At 53.5% G+C, this 27,876-nt stretch overlaps 3 protein-coding genes across 7 annotated transcripts; 1 reads left to right on the plus strand and 2 right to left on the minus strand.

Moving 5' to 3' along the window:
• Nucleotides 1–3: 3 nt before the first annotated feature.
• Nucleotides 4–7,486, minus strand: CUNH1orf116 (chromosome unknown C1orf116 homolog). Of its 2 annotated transcripts, none has more exons than XM_042013616.1 (4): nt 6,829–7,486; nt 3,822–3,928; nt 2,344–2,506; nt 4–1,944 (listed from the first exon to the last, which is right to left on the minus strand). In XM_042013616.1, exons 2-4 carry the CDS (start codon nt 3,906–3,908, stop codon nt 797–799), a joined length of 1,398 nt encoding a protein of 465 aa, XP_041869550.1. In that variant the 5' UTR covers nt 3,909–3,928; nt 6,829–7,486; the 3' UTR covers nt 4–796. The 2 variants fall into 2 exon arrangements, with proteins under 2 accessions (XP_041869550.1, XP_041869549.1); XM_042013615.1 differs by having other exon boundaries at nt 6,639–7,485.
• Nucleotides 7,487–11,942: 4,456 nt separating this feature from the next.
• Nucleotides 11,943–14,634, minus strand: YOD1 (YOD1 deubiquitinase). Its single transcript, XM_042013652.1, has 2 exons — nt 14,400–14,634; nt 11,943–13,795 (listed from the first exon to the last, which is right to left on the minus strand). Exons 1-2 carry the CDS (start codon nt 14,605–14,607, stop codon nt 13,089–13,091), a joined length of 915 nt encoding a protein of 304 aa, XP_041869586.1. The 5' UTR covers nt 14,608–14,634; the 3' UTR covers nt 11,943–13,088.
• On the plus strand, nt 14,422–27,867 carry PFKFB2 (6-phosphofructo-2-kinase/fructose-2,6-biphosphatase 2). 4 transcript variants are annotated; one of them, XM_042013614.1, is made up of 16 exons: nt 14,422–14,503; nt 15,954–16,079; nt 16,169–16,265; nt 16,629–16,695; nt 16,833–16,907; nt 17,023–17,079; nt 17,538–17,662; nt 18,167–18,374; nt 18,551–18,697; nt 19,266–19,370; nt 19,999–20,128; nt 21,111–21,173; nt 21,701–21,774; nt 23,071–23,262; nt 23,802–23,864; nt 24,683–27,867. In XM_042013614.1, the coding sequence occupies exons 2-15, from the start codon at nt 15,968–15,970 to the stop codon at nt 23,826–23,828; spliced, it is 1,479 nt and encodes a 492-aa protein (XP_041869548.1). In that variant the 5' UTR covers nt 14,422–14,503; nt 15,954–15,967; the 3' UTR covers nt 23,829–23,864; nt 24,683–27,867. The 4 variants fall into 4 exon arrangements, with proteins under 4 accessions (XP_041869548.1, XP_041869545.1, XP_041869546.1 ...); XM_042013611.1 differs by lacking the exon at nt 14,422–14,503 and adding an exon at nt 14,850–14,869; XM_042013612.1 differs by lacking the exons at nt 14,422–14,503; nt 23,071–23,262 and adding an exon at nt 15,107–15,318.
• The last annotated feature ends 9 nt before the right edge of the window (nt 27,868–27,876 follow it).

The raw sequence follows: 27,876 nt of genomic DNA on the forward strand, positions 1-27,876 counted from the left end.
CACTTTCTGATCACACACGGGTTTATTAGGAACACAAACCACCTCTGTTCCCCAAGGTGAGCAGCGAGGTGTTGGAGCATCAGCCGGGCCTGAGAGGTGCCAGGACAGCTCAGAAGGGAAGGAGTTGGGGCTGTCCCAGCTTTGCATCTGTCCCATTTTGGCAGCACTCCTGGATCTGACACCAGCACAGCCTCTTGCCTCCTTAGCTGTCCCCTCCCTGCAGTTCAAAGTCTTCCAGCTGCTGGATTCGGGTGGTCAGGGCTGGATGGGAGAGCAGAGCATGGCACAGGAGGCAGTGGAATGTCTGTGCAGCCCTCCAGCCCCTCCAGCAGGCAGTGGTGGTTTTGGGAGGCACTTTCATGTGGCAGGTGAGCGCTCAGGCCTCAGAGGCTGTGATAAAATTAATTAAAAAAACCCCCAAAAAAGTCCTAAGGGAGCAGCAAAGTCCGGCAGTTCTTCCCAGAGACACTTTATCCACAGGCAACCCCTTTGAAAATACGCCAAACCCCTAATTCCATGGCTTCCCTGTTTTGATGAATCCCCAAATGCATTAAAGCCCTTGCAGGAGACTCCACCCCGTCCATGCTGAGAGATGCTTTGTATAAATAGCTCATATACATCTGCTCTATACAAAATACTCTGTACACGCGGCGCTCCTTTATTTGGCGTGAAGCTCCCACAGCGCTCCCGAGGTGCTGGGGCAGGAGGTGGCAGCAGAAAATGCTCATGGCCGAGGCCAGGCAGTGAAGGCCGCTGGATTTGGGGTGAAAAGCCCCTTTTCCACCAGCCCCGTGAGCTATTCCTTCAGCAGCCCCAACTTCTTGAGCGCCTCGCGCCGGTTCTCGTCGGCCGCGCCCTTCGGGGAGATCTTCACGCTCACAGCGGAGCGGGGCGGCCTGGGGAAGCTGGGCAGAGGGTGGGATCTCCTCTTGCTGCTCTTGTCCTGCTCCTCCTGCTCCTTCAGGCCGGTAAAGTCCTTCCCTGCCCCGAGGGAGGCGGGCCGGGGGCGGCCGCTGCGGAGGAAGCTGGGGGCCAGGCGCTCGATGAAGGACATCTTGCCCAGGGAGCTGCTGCTGCTCTTGGCGTTCTGCTCCTTGGTGCTGCTGATGGAGCTGCCCAGCCCCACCCCGGAGCGCTCCAGGGTGTTGGATTTGAAGGCCATCTGCCGGATCCCCGGCACGGAGCCCTCCGCAGGCTGCCCAGGGATGGGGAGCGGCGTCTCACTGGGGTGGGGATGGAGGTGGGCGCTGGGCTCCCTCCTATCCTGGGACAGTCCCAGCTTCTCCAGTGCTTCCCGTCGGGCTTTCTCCTTCTCCTTGGGGTCGAGGTGCCCAGAATTCCCCTTTTCAGCAGTGCTGTCGCTGGCAGGGCTGGGGTGAGAGGCGGCTGAGGGTGGAGGTGCTGCTTTTGCCTTCTGGTTGTGCTCCGTGGCCAGCGGCACGGGGCTGTTCCTGCTGGTTTTCAGGATGATGTTTGGTGGCAATTTCCGTGGTTTGGGGGCAGTTGGAGGCCCACGCTTGGCATCGTGGTCCTGAGGGGCCTCCTCCAATGTGGATTTCCCCGGGTGGCCCCACGAAGTCCAAGTCTTGGTCTCCTTGGCCGCCTCCCCTTTGGCATCTGAGCGAGGGCTGCGTGACCACTCCAGGTCACCCTGGAAGGGGTCTGGCGGTTGGATGATCACGGACTTCGTGTGGCTTCCTGTGTTGGCTTGGTCCAGCCTGCCCTCCTTGGGCACCTCCTGTGCAGGTTTTCCTGCTGGCACTGTGTGGACACTTCCTTTGCTGCCAGAAGCTCCATTTGCTGCAGGGTTGTTCCTCGGGAGACTGGAATAACCTGGGCTTGGAGCAGCTGCTGGAGCCGAGCTGGAGGAGGCAGAGACACTTTTACCACTCCTCTGTTCAGCCCCACACTGCTGATCTCTGCTCGGAGCCCCATTGCCCAAATCTGGGAAGAGAGGGAGATGAAGTCACGCACAGCACAGGGCCACAGAACACCCCTCACCCCTGCTGGGCCCGCACAGCCACGGCTCAGGTCGGGCACCCAGGGCTCCCCTGACTCCACCGATCCATCCCCTGCTGGGGAAACCGGATCCTTTGGGCCTGACAAAGCCTTGTGAGCCTGTGTGAGCCCGTTCAGAGCACGAGCACAGATGCTGTGCCCCGCGGTTCTGCTGCCTTTGCTCCACACCCGCCTGTGAGAACCAGGAGGGCACAGATGGCGCCCGACTCGTGTGGCTACTGCAGCGTGATGGGGACCACCTGTGCCTTATCGACCCAGGGCACTCCCTCCCTGCCAAGGACATTCCCTTGGCACAGCCAAGCTGCACAAGGGTTTCCAGCTTACCCCGGGGCACAGGGCCCTTCCTGGGCTTGGAGGGCTCCCCGTAGTCGGTGTCATCCGTGGAGACGCCGCTGTCTCCCTCTGCATCCAGGGAGCCAATGGTTTCTTCTAGGAACATCAAACACTCTTTCTCTTCCACAGATAAATAGTCATAGCTGTTGTCACTCTGGAGCAAGAAGATGAAGCAGTGCAGGTAAGAAAGAGAGGTTTACTTTATTCTCTTTTATATATATATATATATATATATATGTATGTAACTTTATATAACTTTTTATATACATATAACTTTATACTGTTTAATGTCTGGGTAGTTTGGAGAGCCTGTGGCAGCTGCTTGGCCAGTGGCTGTTCAATGATGAGTATTTACAGCTCCAGAAAACCAGACAACCTCCTCTAAAATAGGAAATATATGTATACTTAAAGCCTTTTTTTATATTACCCTACTCTGTGGGTCAGGAGGTGGATTATTCTTAACTTGGGAACTTGGCCTCTTACTTTCAGTTCTTTAAATTACTGTGAAATGTGAGCAGATGGGTGACAGATCTGTAGGTACAGACACTTCTATTAATGCTTAGAAAACACCATAAATACTGAAGGTTTCTGTGCAGGTGATGAATTCTCCTTGTTCTCCCATTCACACCTCAGCAAGAGCTGCTTAATTTTTGTTGTATTTTGAGTACCAGGAGATGTGATATTGCAACATCAGATATCAAGGTGATTCCTGCAATCTGTCATGAACAAAATGAAGCGCAGGACAGGATGGAATGTGCATCAGATCAACAAGCACAGGGCAGGAATCATCCCAGGTGGAGTTGTTTTGCAGAGGCACCTTATCCAAATCTTTTACTGTGCACTATCACAACCAGTTTTTCCATCCCTATTACATTCAGAGGGTTTGGTTCTGGTTTGCAATACATCAAATGGAAAACCTGCCAGGACTGAGCGCTGCTCTCACACATATCAATTACGCTCCCAGCAAGGCAGGATGTAATTAGTGCATCAATCTTGGAATCGGCGTTGGGAGACAAACGAGCTTGAATGGAGAGATAGTGAAAAATGACACATCTACACCCATGGCCCACACTCATCTCTGCCTTAACTGGGGCATTCCTCTCTGCCAGGCAGGAGGAGCTCAGCTCGCTGTCTCCTCCAGGTGAAGTCACTCTCCTCGGAGCCAGTGTGACCCAGTTACCCAAGGGTCTGCCCCGCACCCCTGGCAGCGCAGGAGCCGCTGGCACGGATCCCAGCCTGGCCCAGAGCAGACCCTGCAGCAGCAAAGGCTCCCGGCTGCTGTCACACACGTGGCAGCTTGGGAAGGCTGCGAGTGCTCTGGGGCAGGAACTCATCTGGTCCTGGTGCTGGCTCAGGGCCTCCAGGGGCTCCCGAAGCACCGATGGAGAGCGGATTTGAACTGAGATCTGCCCCAAACCCTTGCTCAGCTCAGAGGGGCGAGCTGGGCCGGGCACCCCAGGGTTACTCACCCGCTGTGAGTGGTCGGAAGCCGTGCTGACCATGCTGTCACAGCTGCCGGAGCTGCAGCCAGCCATCCCCAGCTCCTTCCTAGGCATAGCACGGGCTGCCCTGGTGGCTGGAGAAAGGAGAAGCATTAAGTTGTGAGATTCTCCCGGGGCTGACTCAAGCACGCTGGGAGGGAGGACAGGCAGGCTCTGATGCTGCTGGGTGGAGGAAATGTGCTCCATCTTAGACTGCTGTCTCCAGGAGAAGGCACAGCTGGGCTTTTTAAAATAATCTTTGAAGTTTTCCCCAAAATAATTTGGAATAGGGTCATCTCTGCACAGCCAGCTCGTGTTGGTGGCTCTCTAATCACCTCAGAGGGGTGGGTAAGGCAAAGGCAGAAGCTGCAAGCCCAGCTCAGCCTCAGAGATCCCAGCACCAGCCCCAGCCCCGACTCATGGGACCTCTTTCCTCCGCCACACCCTGTGCCAGCCCTGCAGCTTGAACTTGAGAACGAGCTGGCCCCAAGTGCTGCTGGTTACTCACATCCTCGCTCTGTCAGGAGCTTCCTCTGCCGCCCTTCCTTGGGGGCCCTGGGGAGGTGCCCCCGGCCTTTGGGGCATGCCCGGGTGTGTTTGGGCACACGGCTGGCGCAGCCCGTGGGGAGCAGGGCAGGCTGGGGCTGTGCCCAGGCTGCTCCAGGGGGGTTCAAGCAGCCCCTCAATGTCCCCCCTGCTCACAGCAGGGTCCCCCTGATGCTCCTCTGGATGCAGCCCGGACCCCCCATCATCAGTGGGACCCCAGTGTGGCAGCAGCTGCCTGACAAACGCCCTGAACTTGGGTTCCAACACCGTGACAGGGGCAGGGCAGGGGCCCACGTGGCACAGGGGACAGTTATCCCTGCACAGAGCTCTGCTGCCCGCAGAGAGAGGCTGAGCGCCCACGGAAGGTGTCATTACTGATGGATGCAAAGCACTGAGCTTCCGAAATTTCCTGGCACCACCAATTAGTTCCCTCCACATGCACCACCCCGTTCCTGGGGAGGGAACTGGGCTGTGGAGGCAAAAGGGAGCAGCAAAACAAACACCAACACCCCCTCCAAGACACACGGACCCACGCAAGAGGATTTGCTCCTCAGAAGACAGAGGAGCCCTTTGTGCTGTAACCTGCAGGCAGGAACACACTGCTGCTTTTATTTCTTGTAGCAGGATCAGGGAATTAGATCCAGCGATAAGTGAGCAGAACTGGCTGCTTGTTCAGAGCGTTAGACCCTGAAAGAATTCCTCTGTAATTGGAATATGCCGCAAAAATCAGATTTCAACACCCACACCCTGACAGATCTAATCCTTCCACGCAGGAGGATTTTAATATTTCAGTCTCAGCTTTGCATTATTTACTGCTTAAATGACGTTGCAGTAAGTGGTGGCTTTGGAACAGCAGTTCCCTGGGTTCTTTGAATTTAGATCACTTCATGGCCAGGGATTTGAGCTGTCAGGAAGCAGAGCTGAGCTTGGGAGACTTCAGGCCTCTGCAGGGTTTTGCTGTGCACTTGAACATCCACAGTGTGAAATTTAGATTTATATCAAAACTAGATTTATAGATTTATATCGACTCCTAAGTAGCAGGAGGCTTGACCATGGTTGTTGCAGTGCTCCTGGCTGCCTCCCTCCCAAATTTCAGACAGCAAAACCCTCCTGGGGAAGTGAAAGCCTTGGTGGAAGTTGAGTGTGCAGCTGCTTGGGGCCAGCAGGGAGGCATTTCCACCATGAGGATCCCCACCACCACCAGGCCGTTAAAGAATGGATTTCCTCTCATTCAAACAGCATTTGCAGGGACCTAAAGCAGCCGCCAAGGCTTTGGCATCCACCGAGCCCCGGCTCACGGGAGGCAAAGTTCAGCCCGAGCCCGCCGGGTGCTGCAGAGGATCCGCTCTGAAACAAGAAGTTCCTTTTCCTGCCCATTAGTTCTCTGATGTGATTACGGCTCCAGCACACTCATCCAGCTTGGGAAAGGGGAAAAATCAGTGTTGAAACTCCCCAGTTTTAATGATTCAGAAGGATTTCAGTTCCTTCTTTTCGTGAGTAAGAGCCACGAATTAAAAACGCAACTGAGCATTTGATTTAAAAGACGCAGTACTCAAAAAGCTGTTTTATAGCTGGGTTTCAACAGTGTTGATCTCTTCCCCCACTAAAAATATATTTGGAAGAAGTTTTTTTAATCTAAATCCAAAGGCCAGGTCCCTCAGCTCTTGTGGCCGTTCTCATAACTGTCCTTTGAAAGCCCACGGAGCCATCAAAGAGGTGCTGGGTAGCAATTAATGCTAATTGCTTTAGACAAGAGGCTACTTTCTTTCAGCCAGCACCACCCCAAGCTCTCCATCCCGGGTTAAAACACCTCGGTTTTGCTGCCTGGGGCAGAGCAGCCGGACCCCTGCTGCCCCTGGCTTTGTCCGGCCACCCCAAACACAACCCGAAGCAAATCGCCCTTTGCAGGCACCTGCTCCTGAGCAGCCCAGGGGATGGATCGCACCTCAGGGGCAAAGGGGACGGTGGCAGATCCGCATTTCCTCCTCTCTGGACAAGAATGAAGCGCCCCAGCAGCTGCCTGAGCTGTTTGCTGTCCTGGGCACAGCTTTCCCCAGCTTTCCTCCACCACCACCTTCAAATCACCTCGTCCAGCTTCGCTGGTGAACCCCCCACTGCATTTCACCCCTCCAAAGCAGAGCCCTGCAGGTACCCAGAGCCCCCCAGCCCTTCACCCGCAGCCCGTCCAGCACGAAAAGCACAGAAAGCAAAGGACAAGCAGGAACACAAGTGATTATTAATCCGTTTCGTTGTTTTTACCAGGCCGTCCGTCGTTCCGTGCTGCCCAATTCCTTGTCCCAGCCGTGCCTGTCCCAGGACTTCTTTGCTTTTCTGGGCTAAGCAAACACAGCCAGGTTACACATTAACTCTGCTCCCGCTGCAGATAAGGCTGTGCCGGGCCCGTGGCTGCTCGCAGGTACGTCCTGACAGGCGATCCCTGGCCCCTCACCTGCAGCCAGGGCGAGCGAAATTCATCCTGCAGCCCTGCAAGGCACCTTTCCTCCTGCTCCAGGCTGGGGTCACGGCGTGGCTGAGCCCCTAAAACCCGTCCGTGCCATGCCCCAGAGCGCTGGGTCGTGGCTGCTGCGCTGCCAGCGCTGGGTGTGAGCTGGCAGTGCCCGGGAGCTGCGGCCAGCTCTGCTCGGTACCACCCAGCTCCCTCACTTCCCTGCTGTCCTCTGCTGTCCTCGGCACGGGTTTCGCCGGAGACTCCTTAATCCGACATCCTGTTCTGCCGCATAGCTGCTCGCTGACACCGGAGCAGCCGAGCCGAGCCCTGACCCGAGCCTTGCACACAATAATTACGTCCCCGGCTGGGCGTTTGCGCCCAGGAACGCGTCACCCACAACAGGTTTCTTCTCTCAGGTGGTTTGTGCAGGGATCCCGCGGCTCGGGGTAGGAGCTGGCTCCTCCTCGGCTCTGAAAACACAGCCTGGGCTAGGACAGGTAGGGACTTGCATTTCACCACAGCTTCCCAGAGGCCAAAAGTTTGCTGCCTGCAAAGGAAGGAGGTTGTGAAGACAGGCAGAAAGTGTTTTGGAAGGGAAGCTTCAGCACAGATCTATTTACGTGCTGCAGGATGGGGTGCCCAGGTCTGCGCAGCTCCGAGGCTCCTTCTGCCTGTCCCGACCTGCAGCTGCTTTTGCCCCAGTTGGCACCATTCCCTGCTGGCACCAAAACCCTCTGCAAGCTCCTTCCAGTGCTGGGGACTCCTTCCCCAGGCAGCTTGAGGTCAGTTCCTGGAGCTCTGGTGAAAGCTAAAGCCCCCCAAGATGCCCACCACACTCATCTTCACCCTGATGACACCTTCTCAGAAACTCTGCCAGGCATTTCCTTCAGCAGCATCTCCCACTCTGAGCCCCAGGGTACCACCTCTGCTGCCTCTTCCAAAGAGGGGCCCAGATTCGCCCACCCTGCGCAGGGTGACACCGAGCCCCAGCCTGGGTGGTGCTGCAGGGCAGGGAGGCAGCAGCCATGCCTCCTTATGACTGACTTCGGGCTCTGTTACTAAAATCAGAGCTTTTCCAGCTGATAAACAACACTTTGGCCATTCCCCACACACAGCACGGACTTGTACCTGCTTGACAAGGTGCTGCTCACTGAACATCTACAAACACCCTGCAGGGAATTTCCAGGGCTGACACAGCTGCGGGATTCATTCACATTTCTATGCTACAATGATTTTTATTTTTTTTAGATTTGTATTTGTAGCAAAAGTCTGTGTTGCCACACATGTTCCCTGCTCCACAGAACAGGGAAGTGGAGCTAATGAAAGCCACAGGAAGATGGAGGGAAAGCAGATGAGCCGGGAAGCGTCGAGGCTCCCACCGGCGGTGCCGAGCCCAGCCGAGTGCTGTTCCAGAAGGGAACGTGCTGGGGAGCAAATCAACGAACCAGAGGCTGCTGCCAGCCCCAGCCAGCCCCAGCCCTTCCTGCTCTCCCACGCTGGCCTGCAGCAGCTGAGGGATGGGGATGCAGCACGTCGGGAGCAGCCGGAGCGCTGACAGCCAGGGATTGAGGGCAGGATTGGTGCCAGTGCTTCGGGAGTTGTGCTGGATGGTGCAGCAGTTTAAACAGAGTTTAAATGTGAAATTAATTAATGGAGTGGGTTTGATTCTGAATTAATTTTAATTTTAAATGGAAGCTTTAGAGCCATGCGGGTTTTGTCGAGTTGTGCCCGGTGCTGAGGCTGCTCTGAGAGAGGGAGGAAACCAAAGCTGGGGTTATTTTGTTATTGCAGTGCCAGCAGGGTGTGAGTGAGCACCAGCACAGGGCAGGGATGTCCTGACAACACCAGGACTCCAATCCGGGCAGTAGAACAGGCAGAGCTGGCTGCCTGCAGCACTGTGTGGGTCAGGAAGGTGTCATGATCCATCAGGAGAAATCTTGAGCTGCTCCGAATCAGAAGCCCAGAAAGAACCTGTTCTTTCTCCACATTCCTCTCCCTCTAACAAATACAAATAGATCCAACCCAAAACAAGGTGTGATTTCACACAGATGGCACGAAGGGTATGTGAGGAGTCAAATGATGCAGAGAGAACTTCCCAGTGCCCTGGAAGGACTTTGGCAGGTTCACAGCCCTGCTGTGCCTCACCCTGTTCCTAAATACGAGGGCACAAGTGACTCAGGCCTGGCCCTGAAGGAGAAGCATCCACATGGCGTCACTGATAAGATTCCTGTCAAGGTAAGGATGTTTATTTGACTCTGTGGAACTCTTGGGCACTTTCCTTCGCCCAAATTGCAGGTACAGCCTGGGTGCTGACAAATCAGTTATGGAAAGCACCACGTAGTTAATGCCTCCTGTTGCACAGCAGTCATTAAACCTTCCTATGGCCAAGGAGCTCTGTTTGTTATCTCTGCTTTACAGAAAAGAGCCAGAGAAGGGACGTGAGGTGTTTCCATAGCTTGGTTACCATTAACACCAGAGATGAGAAGGCAGCTCTCAAGCTCTTCTCCCCAACACTTTCCTCAAGACTTTAATTAAAAATAAAAGACAAGGGCACTGCAATCCTGGACAACCTGATTTTGTTAGCTCCTCTGTTGTATTCCTGCTCCAGGAAACATCTGGTGCTCAGACAGGTGAAACAGCAGGAGTGATTTCACCCAGCTTGAAGGATTTTTTTTCAGAGCAAGCCTGACGGCAGTCTTAGAGCTAGATGCAGTTTGATGTAAAATGCAGGCAGACATTTAATTGTGTGGCAGCAGCAATTTTCAAAACAGCAAGCTGACTACTTTTAGTTCCTCTTCTGGAGAGTTTCCTTGCCAGGGAGAGGTTCCCAGGGCTGGCCCATGGGCGGGTTCTGCAGCGAAATCAGCCAAACACAGATGATTCAGCACTCGTGTGTCGGTCTGATTTCTCAGAAGCTCCCCCAGCACGGAGCACAGCAGCACAGAACTTCTGCTCTCTCTTCACTCAGCCCTGTCCCCTCCCACGTGGAGAAGGGCAAAGAGGCAGCACTGCGGGGTCAGAGAGGTTTCAGTTTCACAGGGAGTTGGTTGCCCCAGAACAGATCCCAGTTCCAGTGCTGGGATGTTCTCTAAGTCTCCAGGAGAGCAGGATGGCTACAGGGGACTGTCCCCAACCTGTCACAAGTGGCCCCTGCTGGGACTGTGCTCAGGGAAAGGTGCTGATTTTAGATGTACCGTGGAACAAGATGTTCCTTTCCTCAGTGCTCTCCCCAGAAACTGCTCTTTTGATAGGATTCACCCAGAACTTAGGAATTAGGTTTGTCCTTCAGAAATTCCAGTTACTACTGATTTTCTCCCCAGACTGGTCTTTCAGTCTATTGCATCCACGGAGTAGATCTTTGTAATACTGGACCCAAATATTCATAAAGTCTGTTTAATGATTTATATATTTCAATGCATAATAGATTCTGCAGGGATGTAAAACTCTCTTTACAGTCCTGATATCTCAGGTATCATATTTCGTAGAATCCCAGAATGGTTTGGGTTGGAAAGGACCTTGAAGCTCATCTTGTCCCATTCTGATATTCAGAATTCATCCCACCACTAAAGGATGTCATTTTTGTGATAATTCCCTGACTGTGTCATTAAGGGCAGGAAAATCCTGGTTAAAAAGTACTAAAAAACCCCCTAAGAATAATTTGTAAAAAGAAAAGGAGCTGTAATTTAAATCTATCCAGACTTTACATTTTAAACAATGTAGATACTTTTTGTTTGGGAAAGTTTAGGAGAACAAGGAGAAGTTTTTCTCACAGTCAGTGCCAAAGATGACTTGTTCTTTTACAACCACAAATTACAGGTAACTTTTTTTTTTTTTTTAACCAAAGAGATTTTATTTTCTAGGCAACAGAAGAAAACATCCAAGCAGTGATAGTGACGCGCCTCCCTCCAACGGAACTGATTCTCTGTTAGCAGATTCCCAATGCAAACATGATCCAGCAAAGCTCAACACTCTGGATTAAATAAAGCTCTTTTTTTTTTTTTTTTTTTTTTAAAATACAAAAAAAGAAATAACCAAAAAAAAAAAAAAAAAAAAAGGTTTTACACACTTTGAGAAATCCATCCAGGACACAAAGCTAAAATCTAAGGGTTGCTCCCCAAAGTCAAGGCAGACAATAAATATGGATTTTCCACTTGTGTTTCAAAGACACCTTGTGCACCTCTCTGAGGTAGGTATTGTGTCCATGTGACAGATGGCAAAGGGTGAGGATCAGCTCCTTGTCCCAGGCACGTCCCTGCTTCCCTGGGAAAGCCGAGAGCACACCTGGGACTCGACAGTCTCTTGGTCTCATTCCTAGCCAGTACTTCAGCTCAAGTAGTTATAACACAGTGTAATCTTCAAGTTCCTTTGAACTGTCAGGTATTTCTGGAGGTTTTTAAGCGTCAGCTTCTACAGGGCTGGGTTTAATGCTGGGTTTTGGGGGTTTTTATCTTCTTTTCCTAATGAGAGGCTAAAAGCAGAGCGGGGTTTAACACTGGAAGCTAAATGGCTTTCTGTAGGAAACTCCCAACAGTGCTCATGTGTATTTTAATACTGAATTAAAAACAAACCTGGTCCATAGTGCTCTTGGCGATTCTAGGCTTTCTGTTTAATTATTCATGCCTTAATTCAGCAAAGCACTTATGTAATTATGTTCCTTCTTCAGTAAAACCCTTCTGCATTTCAAGATCCAAGTGGGAGCCTCCGCTGAGAACCTGAAATGTGATTTTTGCAGAAAAGGTGGTGTTGCTGCACCGGTTTGATCAGGTGCCTTAGGGAACAGAGGCCTTTCAAACTGGATTTTAGGTTCCACGTGGAAAGGGGGTTTATTTCTGCCTCAGTCTGAAGATGCTCGTTCTTGCTCCCCCTTCTAAAAGTGCAAGGAAGGTCACTCAAAACAGTAACACAAGAATGGCAGGCAAAGGATATTTTAAAATTCAAGAAACAAGGATGTGTTGCAGGCATTTCAAAGAAAAAAAAACCACCCCATAAATCCCCTTCAGTAATATGCACCTTTACAGCACCTTTTAAAAGCCCTCGAAAGCACTTGCTGTTAAGCTTCACAGCCCCACTGTAAGATATCCCATTAAACCAATTTCATCTTCCCTGATTCTGAACAGTCCAAGGAGTGGGGCACTTCACCCAGCTTATTTTGTTCTGAATATTCAGCTGCACCCTTCATTATCACAATGAAAGTCTCGCTACTCCACAGTCACCGGTGACAAATCAAACACATTAAGGCAGAAAGCAGATGAAATTTCAAGCCTCCCTTCTGGCTCTGGCCTTCAGAGGGCAAAACTTTTTACCAGCAAAGAGTGAGAACTCAACCTTAAAGTGCTCATTTACAGTATTTGGAAACTGGAACAGCTTAGTGACACCATGGCCGTAATTGGCTCTACTCAAGTAAAGTATTCAATGTATTTAACAGATGCAAATTAAGTCACTTCCCTAACTACTCACTTCCCTCTTGCAGGAATTTCCAATGCTCTTATGAAGAAGAATCCCAAGTACTCCAGGAAACATGCCTATGCTCTGATGCAGTGTAAACACCAGGGGGTTGAGAGTTATTTTTCAAGCAACTAAAAACTACCTACGGAGGATTAATAAGTTTTATTCAACACTTATCCATCTACTCATTAATTTAAAGGCTACCTTAAAGCTTAGAGGCCATTTCTCTCCCTAAAGTTGTCTCCACACAAACTACACAGTCTATTCCTGATGGTACAGGGCAGCTCAGAGATCCTCTTTCCACTACAAATTGTATTTTGCTATTGTACTTGATCTTTCCATTACAAATCATGCACCACACGAGCAGTTTCCCCTCTGAGAGCTGCTCCTGTGTGCAGAGCCTAATTCCCAGTGTAAGTGGTGCTGATGTGTGTGTGTCCCAAAGCCTTGCATCCCCTGAATTACCCTGAAATCGTCCAGAGACATTCATTCAGCACCTCAGAGGTGGGTTGGACAAGCCTGGTTGTGTCTGTCTGCTCAGATCACACACACACACACACACACACACACACACACACAGAGCAGGTTATGAACTCAAGGTGTGGCTGCCACTGTCCACCACCAGCTCAAGTGCCATCCCTTAGCATCCCTGCTCCCAGTCCCCTATTCCCAAACCTGTGCGTTGGCCACCATTAAGTTAATTCGCTTTTCAAGCTCTGTGAACGGAATTTTATGATTACAAACAGCTTATCTGGGACTCCAGAATTTGATTCCGGAGCGGTGAGGTAGTCGATGGCACCCTCCTCATGCTGAGCTCACACCTCCCCGAAGTTGGTGTGTCCAGTCTCCTTGGCGTGCTCCCTGGCCTCCAGCTGCCCCGTGAGTCCCTTCTGGCACACCATGCAGCGCAGGGTGAAGTGATTCACATCCGTGAACTGCCTCTTCCTCCTGGCCTCGTCCGCCAGCTCCAGGGCTTGCGCCAGCACCACGTCATCGCTGGTGGAGAAGATGGTCTGGGGGGGAATGTCCGAGGCGGGGACGTGGCGCTCCAGGGGGTCGTAGTGGATGCCGTCGTAGATGAGCAGCACGCGCTTGGCGTAGCCGGCGTCCTCCCCGAAGCGGTCGATGCGCACGGTCTGCGTGTCCACCACGCAGATCTCGCACTGGTAGAACTTGGACAGGATGGACACTTCGATGGCTCCTCCCCAGGTCTCCTCCCTCCTGATCCAGTCACAGTATTCCCTGTTGGTTTTGCCCAGGACGGCCTCGCAGTAGGACTCGGGGTCGCTGGCCACGATCTGGGCGATGAGGCTGCGCATCTCGGGGGCGCAGCCGGGGTCGTACACGCCGCCCTCCACCACGTAGGACACGCTGGTGAACAGGCAGGAATTGTCTGCTGGCACAACCCTCCTGGCCAGCACAGGCACAGCTTCCCTGACAGGGTGGGACATTGTTTTTTTGGTGACCACAGGCGAGTCGGGCTCGGGTTTGGATGTGTCCTCTTCGACTATGAGAGTGTCGCCTGCCAGAAAAGAGGAGGGAGAGGTGAGAGGGACATAAAGCGGGTACTTAAAAGCTGCTGCTGCTCCTACAACACAACAACACGGCTGTGCTGTCACTGCTGAGGATCACAGAGGACAATCATGGAATCATGGAATGGCTCGGGGTCTTAAACATCACCCAGTCCCACCCCTGCCACGCGTAGGGACACCTTCCAGTACCCCAGGGTGTTCCAAGCCCCGTCCAACCCGGCCTCGGACAGCTCCTCCCGTTTCCCCCATCTCGGTATCCTGCTGGGACACAGCCCCAGCCAACAGCCGCTGGCACCACAACGGCCCCGCGGGACTCACCTGGCGCGGCGCCGTCCCTGTCCCCTCCAGCCCCGCTCGCTTCTGCCTCCGGAGCCCCGGGACGCGGCCAAAGCACCACCGGCACTCGCAGCGAGCAGGAAGCGCCGCCGAGCCGGGCGGTGACGCCTCCCCCGGGACCAGAAACCGGCCCGACCGCCGGCTGACGAGGGGCGTGTGTGCCACGGCCTCTTTAATTAACGTAACAGCAGCCGGCGGGGCAGCAGAGCCCGCAAAGCGCCGCCCCCCGCCCTCCCCCTCCCCGCGCCGGGCCCTCACCCGAGTGGATGCCGAGCTCGCCGAGCCGCCGCTCGCCGTCGCTGAGGTCGAGGCTGCGCGGCGGGAAGCCGTGCAGGAGGCGCTGGGCGGGCGCGGGCACGCCGGTGAGCGCGGCGAGCGCGGCCTGCATGTCGCGGAGGCGGGAGTGCGGCGACAGCCCCGGCAGCGCGTGCGAGCCGCTCCGGGCCTTGCAGCGCAGCCGCAGCATCCTCGGGGCCGCCGCCGCGCCGCCCGCCGCCGCTTCCGCTTCCGGCCCGCGCCCGCCCCGCTCTCGCGAGAGCACGCGGCGTCACCGCGGCGCGCGGCCAATCAGAGCGCGGCCCGGGGCTCCGGGGGGCGGAGCGCGCGCGGCGCCGGTTCATTTGCATGGCCTCATTTGCATAGAGCCGGGCCCCCGCGCCCGCGCCGTTCGTACAGCACGCCGGGCGTCTGATTTGCATAAAGAAGGGGATACCGCCCGTCTAATTTGCGTACGACCGGACACCCCCTGCCAGTCGTTTGCATAACGCGAGCTGCCGGGGCGGGCTCCGGTCCCCTCCCTTCCCCGTCGAGCCCCGCCCATCTCATTTGCATAGCCCGCCTGAATTTGCATGGAGGCGCGAGCTCCGCTCCCCTCTCATCCCCGGTCCCCCTCTCGCCCCGCCCACCGCCGCCCGGTTCATTTGCATGTAGCGCGCGCCCCCGCGCGCCTGCCGCGCGCCCGCCCTCCCGCCCCGCCCGCCCCTTTTCCCGCGCGTGCGGGGCCCGGGGCCCGGTGTCCGTCCCCGCTCCGCCGGCTGCGACCTCCCCCCTGCATTTGCATGCGATTTGCATGCGATTTGCATGCGGCGAGGCGCGGAGCGGCGGCGCGCAGCCATGTCGGCGGCGCCGCGGGGCTGCGCCGGGGCCCCGCGGGGCAGGGCCGGCGAGAAGCAGTGCTGTGAGTAACGGCGGCCCCGGGGGGGTGGATGATGCGGGGCAGGATGCGCGTTTCGTGTCCTTAAATGAAGTCGGTAGCGGCGGGGGGATCGGGCGGCGCGGGGAGAAGCGCGCGTTTGCCCCGGAGCCGCGTCCATCCCGCGCGGGACGCGCTCCGGGCGGGGATGCCGGTCCTGCTGCCTGCCCTGGCTGTTCCCTCCCTGGGGTTACGCTGTCCCGCCCGCCTCCAACCTCCCGGCTGCTGCATCCATCCCCATCCCGTGCTTTTCCCCCCAAATCTGCCTCTCCGCGGGCGTTTTCGGAGCTTTCTCCGGCTGTTTGCTGAGAGAACGTGATCGTTTTGTTAAAAACATCTTTCGTTCGCCCTTGACGGCTCCTGCCCGGGCGGTAAATGCTTCTAACGCTAAAAGCCCCATTAAGCAGCGGTGCTGCCCGTCCGCCTCGTTAGCAACGCCTGGGAGACCACAGAGTGGTCACAGCAGCTCATTAACGGCACGGACTCAACGCGAGCCCGTTGTGGGATGCACGGAGGTGCTTTATCCACCGGGAGATGCGGTGACGCTGGCCTGGGTCTCGCTTTCTGCTCTGCAGTGCCGCTGATGCTGTTTTGGGGTGTTTGTATTTCTTTTTTTGCAGCATGGGCTTCCTACATGACCAACTCCCCGACGCTGATCGTGATGATCGGGCTGCCCGCGCGGGGCAAGACCTACATGTCCAAAAAGCTCACCCGCTATCTCAACTGGATCGGTGTGCCCACCAAAGGTGGGGGGGTGTGTGTGGGGACATCCCTGCCCTGTGCTGTGACACCTGTCAGGGCCGTGGCCTCACGCCCCCCTCTCTCGTGTGCAAAGTGTTTAATTTAGGGGTGTATCGGCGCGAGGCGGTGAAGTCCTACAAGTCCTACGACTTCTTCAGGCACGACAACAAAGAGGCCATGGAAATCCGCAAGTGAGTCCCTGTCAGGGGCTGAGTCGGTCCGGGGTGGGCTGGGGGCACTCGGGTCTTGGCAGGCTGCATGTCTGAGGAGCACAGAGTCGCTCTGAGTGCCTGTGGCAGCAGGAGGGAAGAGCACAGCCTGTGCAGGGATCCTGCCAGGGATGGGCGTGGGAGTTTGGGGCTGGCGCAAAGCTCGGGGGCTGCGAGTGTCAGGTCACAGAGCAGGTTAGAGATAGAGGTGCCCTAAGATCTCTGAGGCTCTTAGGAAGGTGCAGGGGTGGGAGGGAGGTGTTTGAATCCCTCCCTGCTGGCTCAGGAGCTTTGCTGTGGGAATGCTTTCCGTCAGCTGTGAGCATCCCTATTTCTGTCCTGCAGACGCTGCGCCTTGGTGGCTCTGGAAGATGTGAAGTCTTATCTCTTGGAGGAGTGCGGGCAAATAGCTGTAAGATCCTCTGCACTAAAAACAATTCTACACAGGGGCAGTTCAAAGCTGCCCGGGGTGTTTGGGGACCTGATTTGGGGCTGGTTTAAAAGTCTTAAGCCAAACTTGCTCTGTGCTCCTTCCTCATCTTCTGCCAGGTGTTTGACGCGACCAACACGACTCGGGAGCGACGGGACCTGATCTTAAATTTTGCTAAGGAAAATGCTTTCAAGGTAGTGCTTAGTTGTGTGTTTAATTTGTAGTCGCTGTGCCAAGGGCATTGCAGCTCCCTGGGGCAGGAGCTCTCGAGTTTTGACTCTGAAATGTGCTTCCCTGCCTTCTCCGTAGGTGTTTTTCGTGGAGTCTGTCTGTGATGATCCAGAGGTCATTGCTGCCAATATCCTGGTGCGTGCTGCTCTTCCCAGGCTTGGCTGCCGTGGGAACTCGGGCGCTTGGTGCAAGGTCACAGGCTCCGGGAGCTCTCGGGGATCTCTGCAAACGCCTCCCTCTCACGTTTCACCTGGGGAATAAGCAGCTGGGATTTGCAGGTTTATTAAAAGCCAGAGATGCCGTTATGTGAGAATGTGGAAATCAAATGGAGCCGGGGAATGTGTGACCTCGAAGCGCTGTCCTGGCGAGGGAGGGAGGGCAGAGCTTGGAGCCAGCTGTGTCTGTCAGGGCCAAGCACTTCAGTGCCTTAAGAGTCGCGCCCTTTGTGTCCTCTCCAGGAGCAGGTTTTTCCTGAAGGCAGTGTTAAACAATGTGGATTTGTTTCAGAAGGGGGGAATAATGTTATTCATCGCTGCTTTTGTTCCCACTTGAGTTTGCTTAACTCTCACAAAGCGCCGCTGTCTGTTGGGCAGGAGGTGAAAGTTTCCAGCCCCGACTATCCAGAGAGGCACCGGGAGAACGTGATGGACGACTTCCTGAAGAGGATCGAGTGCTACAAGGTCACCTACCAGCCTCTGGACCCCGATGCTAATGACAAGTAAGCAAATCCCCGAGGTACACTTTGTCCTGGGGCACTGGAGCTGCTTTGCTGTCTGGGGCTCAGGATGCTCCAGCACCTCTGCTCTCCGCAGGTGTGACTGTGTGAAGGTGAATCACAGGTCCCAAGTGATTTGATTTGAAGGGATTTTTCTCTGTGTGCTGCAGTGTGAGCACAGAATAGCTTGGGTTGGAAGGGATCTAAAAGCCCATCTCTAAAAGCCGTGGGCAGGGACACCTGCTACTGTCCCAGGCTGCTCCAAGCCCCTTCCAACCCAGCCTTGGGCACTTCCAGGGATCCAGGGGCAGCCACAGCTTCTCTGGGCACCCTGTGCCAGGGCCTGCCCATGCTCCCAGGGAAGGATTTTTAAGCACAGCAGTTCAGAGCCCGTCCTGCCTGCTGGAGCAGCCAGGGGCAGAGGAATAGCTGGGTGACACCCGCAGGTGCTCGTGCCTCGTTTTTAAAACCAGTCGTGTGGGTGTTCTTATTTTATGTTGACTCCAGAGATCTTTCCTTCATTAAAGTGATCAATGTGGGCCAGCGGTTCCTGGTCAACAGAGTCCAGGATTACATCCAGAGTAAAATCGTCTATTACCTAATGAACATTCATGTCCAGCCACGCACCATCTACCTCTGCCGACACGGTGAGAGTGAATATAACCTTGTTGGCAAGATTGGTGGGGACTCTGGTCTGTCAGCCCGAGGGAAGCAGGTACGTGCCCGGCAGCCCCCGGGGCTGGGTCTGTGCCGTGTGAGCCGGGGCAGCGCCGGGCTCCGCGTCCCCCCCGCAGCCGGATCCTGCCGCGACCACCACGGCCCCGAACGATGCTCTGAGCAGCTGCGGCTCCCCCTGCCCCCTCCTAACCTCCCCGGAGCTTTTCTCCCCAGTTTTCCCAAGCACTGAAGAAGTTCATCGAGGAGCAGGAGATCGTGGATCTGAAGGTGTGGACGAGCCAGCTGAAGAGGACGATCCAGACGGCCGAGTCCCTGGGGGTGCTGTACGAGCAGTGGAAGATCCTCAACGAGATCGATGCTGTGAGTGAAAGGCTGCTTAAAACCCTCGGCTTTTCTAGGTGGGAATAGTGTTTAAAGCCAAGTTAATCACCATAAAATTGGCTGTTTTCTGTTGGTTTATAGCCATGTTCTTGTATCACGGACGTCAGCCGTCATGATGAGGTTTGGGGTGGTTTGGTACAGGGCTGAGGGTATTCAGAGCTGCCAGACCTTGCTGGGGACAGTCCAGCTGGTGTGGAGGAGGAGGATAACACTGAACATCCCAGACATCTGTCACACCCTCCTGGCTGGGCAAAGGTTGCTGCTCCCACTCTGATTCTCTCAGGAAATTGCAGGGTGGTTGCTGGGGAAGTGAGGGCTCATTTTTCATCCCTGGCAAACACAGGTTTTGAGACAAAACCAAAGCCCAGCCTCTTCAAACCACCCTGGTACCCACACTGGGGGCAGGGCTGGGTCAGATGCGACACCTAAAATTTCCATGCCATAAAGGGATCCCTGGTCTCAGCTTCTTGCTTTTCCTTCCCTCCCTGTTGTGGTGTTGGCCCTCTGATGAAATAAGGTTTGTGGTAACCAGTTTTCCTTCCCTCAGGGGGTCTGTGAAGAAATGACCTACGCAGAAATCGAAGCCAAGTACCCAGATGAGTTTGCCATGAGGGATCAGGAGAAGTACCTTTATCGTTATCCTGGAGGGGAGGTGAGGACCCTAAAGAAAATACAATAATACGGAGTGCAGTGAAACAAACATTTACGTGTGGGATTGAGAGACTTGACTCAGTTTAACTTTTTCTGCCATTTGTATGAGAAACTGAAAACATTAGGATCCCCAATTCCCTTTTGGGGGAAATGCTTATTGATTTCCCTCGCTGTGGTGTGCAGATATGCTTTTCAGTCCATTAATTTGGCCACTTGCTGGATGCTGCCCTCAGACACCGAGGGGGTTCTGCACCCCAGGCCTGAATTGTCATTGAGAAACCATCTGGGAAATGAAATTACCGTGGGTGTGGCTTGGAGTCATTTCTGGGTTTACTTCACAACCTGTTTAAATGAATCATTTACTATTTTATTTGGGTTTTTTTCTGACTCTACTCATTGAGTTACCAGTAATCCCATCCCTCCCACGGTCTGAGGGTTCTGACACTGCATTTCACCTTCTGCTGTGGGTTTTATTTTTGGGTGTTTTACTGTTTTTACCACATCAGCCATAGCCTCCTCATTTTGCTACTTTAACTGATATTTCCCTGGATGTGACGCTGCTAATTGCCACCTCTGCTTTAACCCCGTGTTTACACAACCCCTTGACAAGTTCCTGTTTGGTTTTCCAGTCCTACCAGGACTTAGTCCAGCGCCTGGAGCCGGTAATTATGGAGCTGGAAAGGCAAGGCAACGTCCTTGTTATCTCCCACCAGGCAGTTATGAGGTGCCTCCTGGCTTATTTTCTTGACAAGAGTGCAGGTACAAAAATACAGGGATGGTGCTGGGGCTGGCTCCTCTCCCTCCTTCCCCTCACAGGGTTTTTGGGAGGGAGGCTTGTAATGACTGCTTGGGGTTTTTTTTTAACAAGGGAGGAGCTGCTTAAAAAAGGAGGGAAGGAAACGTTTCAGCAACGCTTTAACCATTGCGCTGCAGCAGCGCAAGGAGCTCCCTGAGGGTCAAACACAAATGTGCTGCTGCTTTTCTGCTCCAATGCTGTTTCTGGATCTGTTTTCAGCAGCAGCAGCACTTGCAGAGTGTGTAGGGGACTGTTTTTTAATGTAAAGAAAAGGTTTTCTGATGAATTAAAGAGCCTCAGTGGCCCAGAAGGGCTGGCAGGAGTGCTCTGTCCCAGGGAAATGCTGATTTCTTGCACAGACTGGAAGGCTCCAGTCTGCTGCAAGCTCCAGTGAGTGGCACTAGAGCTTAATAAAACTTTCAGTGAAGTTCATAAACTTCTAACAAACTTTGTGAACTTTTTAATGCAGTTCTGAATGAATCTCCCGTGGGCCCATGGCAGCTGTTGCTGCGGTGCTTTCCCAGCCGTGTGCCACTGGAGAGGTTTCCTCTGGCAGGAATTATGGAATTGTTTGAGTTGGAAAAGCCCTTTTAGAGGGTTGAGTCCAACCCTTAACCCAGCCCTGCCAAGTGCTGGGGAGCCCTGAGCCAGCTGCCCTCCAGGCTGGCTGCAATCAGTGGGCTCCACTCTCCCTTCCAGCTCCTGTATTTTGATTTTCTGCGCCTCACTGCTGCCCTGGCTGAATGGCTGGGTGCCATCCACAGGCTCTCGTCCCCAGAACAATTTCTGTGCAATCCTAGAATGCTTTGGGTTGAAGGGACCCTTCAGAGGGTTTAGTCCAACCCCTCTGTGATGGGCAGGGACATCCCTGCTGCTGTGGGGCTGGGGAGGGACAGGGGGGCTGTGGCATCACAGGTGACCCCATAACACCTTTCTCTGTCCCAGATGAGCTGCCCTACCTGCGCTGCCCCCTCCACACCATTCTCAAGCTCACACCTGTTGCTTATGGTAAATGGCTGCTTTCTTTTAATTCTTAATTTTAATTTCTGGCCCGGTTTGTGTGTGGGATGTGATGGGCAGGTTTGTGTCCACGTGTGGCAGCACCTGGCCATGCTGTAAGAGCTTCTGGTGACACATAAACAGGTTATTTCCTGGCTAACGTGTAAAAGGTTAACATAGAAAAGGGTTCTGGAGGGTTGGGGGTGTTGGGGGAGCAGATGTGGAGGTGCAGGGTGTTCTGCCCTGGCCTCTCCTGTAAACAATTGGATTTTCCCTGTGAGTGAGGAAGGCTGTGCCTCCAAGCTTGGGCTGCAGGCAGCTAAAAGTGGCTTTCCTGTGCAGCCCAAATAACCCAGGGCTGTGCTCTCACGCTTAAAGCCACAAAGTGAAGTGAGAAATTCTGTTTGTGGGGTGAACTGTGCGTTTATGAGCTGTGTTGTATTTTATAAGTAAAATCATAAATGTATTCCTGTTCACTTTCTGTGCTGTTTTTTAAATAAATTGCTTAAATAAAATTCCCTTTCTCTTTGCTGAAGGCTGTAAAGTGGAGACAATTACCCTGAATGTGGAAGCAGTGAACACCCACCGGGACAAACCCTCCCTGAACTCAGTAAGTTTTGCTGCTACACCTCTGGCTCTGTCCCTTCTCCAAAATAAGTCACAAACCCTGTTAAACACCGAGAACTGCTGGTGGCTTTCAGTGAGCAGAAGGATTCTCTTCAGAAATAACCCCCAAAAGCAGAATTAATTGTAGGCTGAATCAGTGCTTCCCAGGCCAGGGGGGGTGAATGTTTCTCAGAGCTGTTGTAGGAAGCAGAGCAGGCAAGTTTCGGACGTAGATTTTAAACTCCAGGTCTCGTTCTCTGTTTTCAGTGCAGTGCTTGTTGTCGATGCTTACTGATCATTCCAAAAGGACCTGGCAAAAGGGTTAAGGTGGATTTTTCTCCTTGTCTCGATGAGTTTTCTCTTTCTGGAATCCTCTCTCTGCCATTATTTAAATAGCTGTTGACCATCCACCTTGTAACCCCGTGCTAAACCCGGGCAAGTTGCTGAGATTTGAGGTCCTTGCTTTTGCAAACCCTGTTTTGCAAAGGGACTGCCAGGGAAAGCCTCAGTGATTGCCTCTAATTAACGCCCCCAATTAGAGAGCACAAACCAGCTCTGCTCTGCTGGCTCACAGGAAGTCTGAGTGCACCTGGTTTTAGGTGTTTTTGGTACATTTAGGCTTTTTGTTGTATTTTATGAAGAGCTCTTGGGCTGGGATCTGGTTATTCTTTTGTGCCGAGGGACTGGGGAAACTGGGAGCCTGCAGCTGTGGCTGGAGGGTTTGTGGAGCTGTCAAATGCCAGACTGAGGATATTGGGTGTGATTTGTGTGGATTCTCGTGGTTTCCAGCATGGGGTTGGATTGGGTGATGTTTAAAGGTCCTTCCAACCCAAACAGCCCTGGGATTTATCGCTTTTCCAACTTCTCTGTGATCCCTGCATGGAAATCATTGCTGCCCACTTGGAGGCTGTTTCTGTTCTTTGCTTTGCTGGGGTAACACGACTGCTTTGGGGCAGAAAGAGGAAGAAGGGAGAGTTTTCTATTTGTTTGTTTTTTTCCCCCCCTAAATGGATCGTGCAGAGGGAAAAAAAAAAATAGGAAACAAAATAGAAAACCCCAAACCAAACCCAAACAGAGCCACCTAAGCAAAACAAGGATCCCAAAGGGAAGTAAAACTGCTGAAAAAGCACTTCCCAGTTGTCTCCAAGGTGGATTAAGTTGCTTCCCAAGCCGGTGCAGAGCTGGGGAAGGCGCAGCCCGATGCGGGGACGTTCCGGGAGGGATGCTGGAGCTGTGTGATGTGGCTTTAAACTGTGGTTCCCCCTTTTCATCCCTGGTGATTCCCTCTGTGTGGGATCAGCACGCCCTCCCCAGCAGGCAGAGCCCTGTGAGGATGAGGAGGAACAGCTTTACCCCGCGGGCCAGCGCCGACAGCGTAAAGCGCCCGCGGCACCACAGCCTGGGCAGCAAACCCCTCAACCTGCTGGGGCCTCTGCCATGCCTGGAAGCTCGAGAAGGGGCTGAGCAGCCACAGCTGGAAGTCCCTGTCCAGGTGGTACCTTCCCTCTGCTCCCCCTCCCCGCCATCCCCCGTGGTCCTCTCTGAAATCCAGCCCGTGCCCAGGATCTTGAGCAGAGTCTCTGTTTCTGCATGGAGATCATCCATCCTGGATTGGATTAAGGAAAGAACCCCAGCCAAAAAAACCCCGTGAAACCAGCCCAGAACAGAAAAATCCCCCCCGTTCAACTGGAATTCTGGTGCCAGTCTCTTTCAGAATCAGGCTCCACACAGGCAGGTTTCCACCAGTGCCACAGGGTTTTGGCAGGGGGGTTAATTCTGGGTAGGATTTTGCTTCTGGGCTAAAACCTGACTGGAAAAGTTACAAACACCCTCTTTGTCCCAGTTTTTTACTGCAGCCAAGTGATGTCCCTGCCTTGTATCACCTCCTGCTGCCACACAAACCTGCCCTGGGCTGACACGAAATTTTGGGGCTGCTTCACTCCTTCCCTCATTTGCTTTGCTGCTTTTCCTATTTCAATCTCCTTTAAGATGCACTTTGAGCCCTGCTGTGCTTCTCTGTTTCCTTTGCAGCCTCCAGTGGGAAATGCTTGCCTCTGAGTACCACTGCAAGCAGCTTTGGGTGCTCTCTTTGGGGTTAGTAAGTCAGATTTCTCTTGATTCGTGTTGCATGGAAACCACTCTGGGCAAAGAGAAACTCATGGAGCAGAAGGAATTTTCTGCTGGATAAAACCTGAGACTGGGGGGCCTCAGTGGGGGCTGAGCCCGCTGATCCAGGGGCTCCTACTGGGCTTACTGGTGCTCGTGCTTGTGCTGGCTGCTGCTGAAGTGTGTTTGAAGCCCAGCTTGCTCCATCCCTGGATCAGGACATGGGATGGCTCCACGCTGGGGCTGAGCAGGGCAGGGTCCCAGCTGTGCCCAGGACAAGGTGTGGTGGTGTTGCTGCTCACAGGGATTTTGCAGGGGCCACTGGATCGTGGGTCTGTCATTCACTTCCACTGTCTGAGTGTGTTCCTGCTGTCTCTTGGGCCCTGAGTGAGGCAGAGGAGGGAGTTTTATCAAAACTCTGAGTATTTACTGTGGTTCATATGCAAGATGGTCACTGTGAGGGTTCTTAGGTGGCTCTGGAAGTGTGATTTCCCATGGAGAAGGTAAATAAAAAGGAGCAACCCCAAGTAACCAACCTGCCTCCTGACTCCTGAGCTTCTCCAGCACTCTGAGCTTGTGTGGGCTCAGGCTGCAATGGGAGAACCCTTCAGGGGGGCTTGGCAGGAGGTTGAAGGGTGATGTAAAGAGCCAAATGGGTCTTTGTGTGCTCGGATGGAAGTGATGAAGGAAATCCTCAGGTGGTTGCTGCCGTGTGGAGCAATTCCGTGGAGCTGGAACTCACCTCTCAGTGTGCCGAGCTGAGCTGTCTCCTGCTTTACCCTCTCCTATTTCTCTTTTCTCTGCAGAGAATGGCCACTTTAGCTGTGTAGGGGTCCCTGCTTTCACCTGGGATCCGGCTGGGAATTCCACGGCCGGGAGGAGCCCGGCAGCTGGGACGGGAGCATCCCTGGAGCACAGTGAGCCACGAGCCACCTCGGCCAGTACTCGCCTTGAACTGTGTTTTTAGAGCCTGTCTGTGTCTTTTCTCTCCAATGTCTGTCCACGAGGCTGGAGAATATTTATTGTGGAGATTTTTCCAAGCTGCTTTTAGCGCTCGTGAGCCAACGCATTCCCGGGTGTTGAAATGGTGTCCCACGTCTTTCCTCCTGGCCAGATGCCAAAATTAACCTCAGTGGGAGGACAAAATAATCATGTTCTTACTCACTGAGGCAGCTTTTCTTTGGAAGAGGCATTTCCAGGCCAAATCCCCGAGCTTTTATTCCTCCATTACCATTTCCAAGTTATTTCCAAGTTCAAACACAATTTTTTCTGTTGTTCAGCCGTCCAGGGAGCTCCAGGTAGAGTTTGACTTTCCCTCCGTGAGTGCTGGTGTGAATCCCCCAATCTGAGCCACTTCCTTTGCCCTGGGGAGGCTTTTGCTTGGATGTAACACCCTGCACTTGCCAGGTCAGCACATCCATCCCCCGGGGTGCCTCCTGTGAGGGACAGATGGCAATAAACCCTCCTGTCCTTCTCTGGAAGCTCCCAGTGCTTTAAATCCCACCTCAAACCCTATTTTAGTTTCTCATCCCCACCTAAACTTCATCCTCTCGCTCATTTTTCCTGCATTTTGGGGATGTTTTATCCCTTACCCCAGAAAACGGGAGCGTGGCTGGGACCAGCAGCGCTCCTGGGCAGGGTTTGCAGGCAGCACAAGGTTTTTACCAGTTTTCTTTTTAATACACCAAATTTTAGACCCTCAACAAGCTTTTAACTTGCCTATGAATAAGCTGTGAATGTTCCCAATGCTGCCTTTCATAGTTTTAAGCTGTTTTAGAGTTTAGGGCACAGGTGCTGCAGCTCCGTGTGGCTGTGTCTGACTTCGGTCCTTTCCTTAAATCCCTTAAAACCCCAAATTTTCAGTTCTCTCCCACAAGTCTTGACTTGCATTTTGCCAAACTCCATTTCACCCCACTCCAGCTGTTCTTGCAATAAGGGCAGGGCCCTCAGGTTGGGTGAAGAAAGGAACATTTGGGTGCAGAGCAGGAGGCTGTTCTGGACCTGCTGTTCCCAGGTGACTCCAGGATTTCTCTGAGCAGTTCTGGGCCCCAGAAGTTGCTCATTTTAAATGTGGGAATTAACATTGGATATACCCACAGCAGGGAAACTGTGCCCTGGCTGTGGAGGAGCTCAGCAACCCCAGAGTTCAAGGCTTACCTGGGCATTTTGAGCTCGAATTTGGTTGTTTTAAACACTCCCAGAGCTGTAATTTGATAAAACTGAGATAGGACCAAGGCACTAATCCCAACCCCTCAGGATTTCAGAGGAGCAGAAGAATGTGTTGATCTAAAGCAGTTGTGCCACAGAGGGGTGAAATTTGGTGGTGAGAAATTGAATTTTTTAAATTTTCCTCCTCTGGCTTTCCCCCCCAGGGCGCAGCTGTCTGGTTTTGACTTTTAAATGTTTTTATGCTTAGAAATCAACCAGGAAAAAAAAAAAAAGATTAAATGTTGAAGGAAGAGATTTAGAGCCTGTCCATGGCAGTGCTTGCTGTCACACTCCAAAATGCTCTGAATGCACAACCCCGTCCTTGTCAGGCCGGCTGCTCCGACCAAACCCCTCCTGCTCTGTGGAAAAAAGGAGTGGAAAACGTACTGTAGGATGTTTACGCACAAAATGCTGGGGTGGCTCGCTGAAGAGTTCATTATGTTCATATCACTGAGCAGTAAATGATTGTAAGGAGACAAAAATCTCTATTTTTACCTGCCGGGATTCGTGAATGTCGCTGTTGATGTGTTGGTGGTCGTGACTTTTTTTTATCACTGCTGCAAATCAGGTGTTTTGCAGTTTGGGTCAGTGGCTGGGGGTCCCTTATTCCCATGGAGTGGGTCCCTTTTTGGGCTGTGGGATGGAATTTCGTCCTTCTCTGCAGGGTTTGTGCCTCAGTGCTTTGATTAAAGCTTTTTCCTCCTGCATTTTAGCCTTGAAAAGCTTTGTGGTTTAAAGCAAACGTGTCTGGAGCAGAGCAGCAGCAGATTTGGGGGCAGATCATTGCCCTGAGGGTCCTGCTGAGCCCTCCGAGGTGCAGGGCTGGGGTGCAGGGCTGGGGTGCTGCCAGCGGGCATCTCCTGGCAGTTCCCTGTGCCAGGGATTTCCTTGAAACCACCTGATTTCCTTGGCACTGTGTGGGCAAACACCCCAGAATAAACAAACGTTGCACAATGGGGTTTTTGAGATGTTTTTGGTGGAGCAGGCTCAGCAGCAGCTCGTGCTGTCAGTGGCATCAGTGGCGTGGGCTGGGCAGGTGGAGGTGGGTTTGGAGGTGTGGATGTGGGCCTGGCACCTTCCTGAGCATTTCCCCACGGTTGGGGGTTTCTGTGACCCCCTGACTCTCTGGCCCTCTGTGCCCAGCAGCAAAGGTGGTGGTGGCTGCTGTCACCTTCAGTGGGACCTGTCCCTCTGTGTCACTGCAGAGAAAAAGGAGCACTTGGGCTGAAACTGCTCCATCTCTGCTGCCAGTGGTGGGAAAATCTGGAAAATGGGGCAAAAGAGTTAAACCCAGCCTGGCTGGCTGATCTGTGTACACTGGCTGTGACCTCAGAGCTGTCACCTCTGCCGGGCGTCCCCTTCCCGGCAGCTCGGCTGGGTGACAGGGAAGAGCCTGGCCCGGGTGCCAAGGGGCTGAGGAGCTGCTGAGGGAGGAGAGGCACCTTCACCAGCACATCCAGCAGCCACCTGCCCTGGGAGCTGTCCCCAGGCCTCACCCCGTGCCCCTCTGAAGGGCTCTGGGTGACCGCTGCCGGTGCCACCCCTGCTGTGCCCCTGCTCCTGGGTGCTGGTCACAGGCTGCAGCTCTGTCTGTAGGGTTTGGTGACAGGGGTCTTGCCCAGCTGCTTGTTAACTTTGCTGCTCTGCTGCCTTCTAATTGTTTTTTTTTAGGTTTAAAACGCTGCAGTGTCTGTCAGCTTGTGCTGTGTGTTGTGTGCTCTGTGCACTTGAGCATAAATATCTGTCAGTGTTTATTTACAATAAAGAGACTTAAAAAAATGCAGATCATTTC

The sequence above is a fragment of the Corvus kubaryi genome, unplaced genomic scaffold, assembly GCF_017639235.1.
Source record: "Corvus kubaryi isolate FWS band 111438036 unplaced genomic scaffold, C.kubaryi_AGA036_p1.0 split1-37355, whole genome shotgun sequence".
NCBI lineage: Eukaryota > Metazoa > Chordata > Aves > Passeriformes > Corvidae > Corvus > Corvus kubaryi.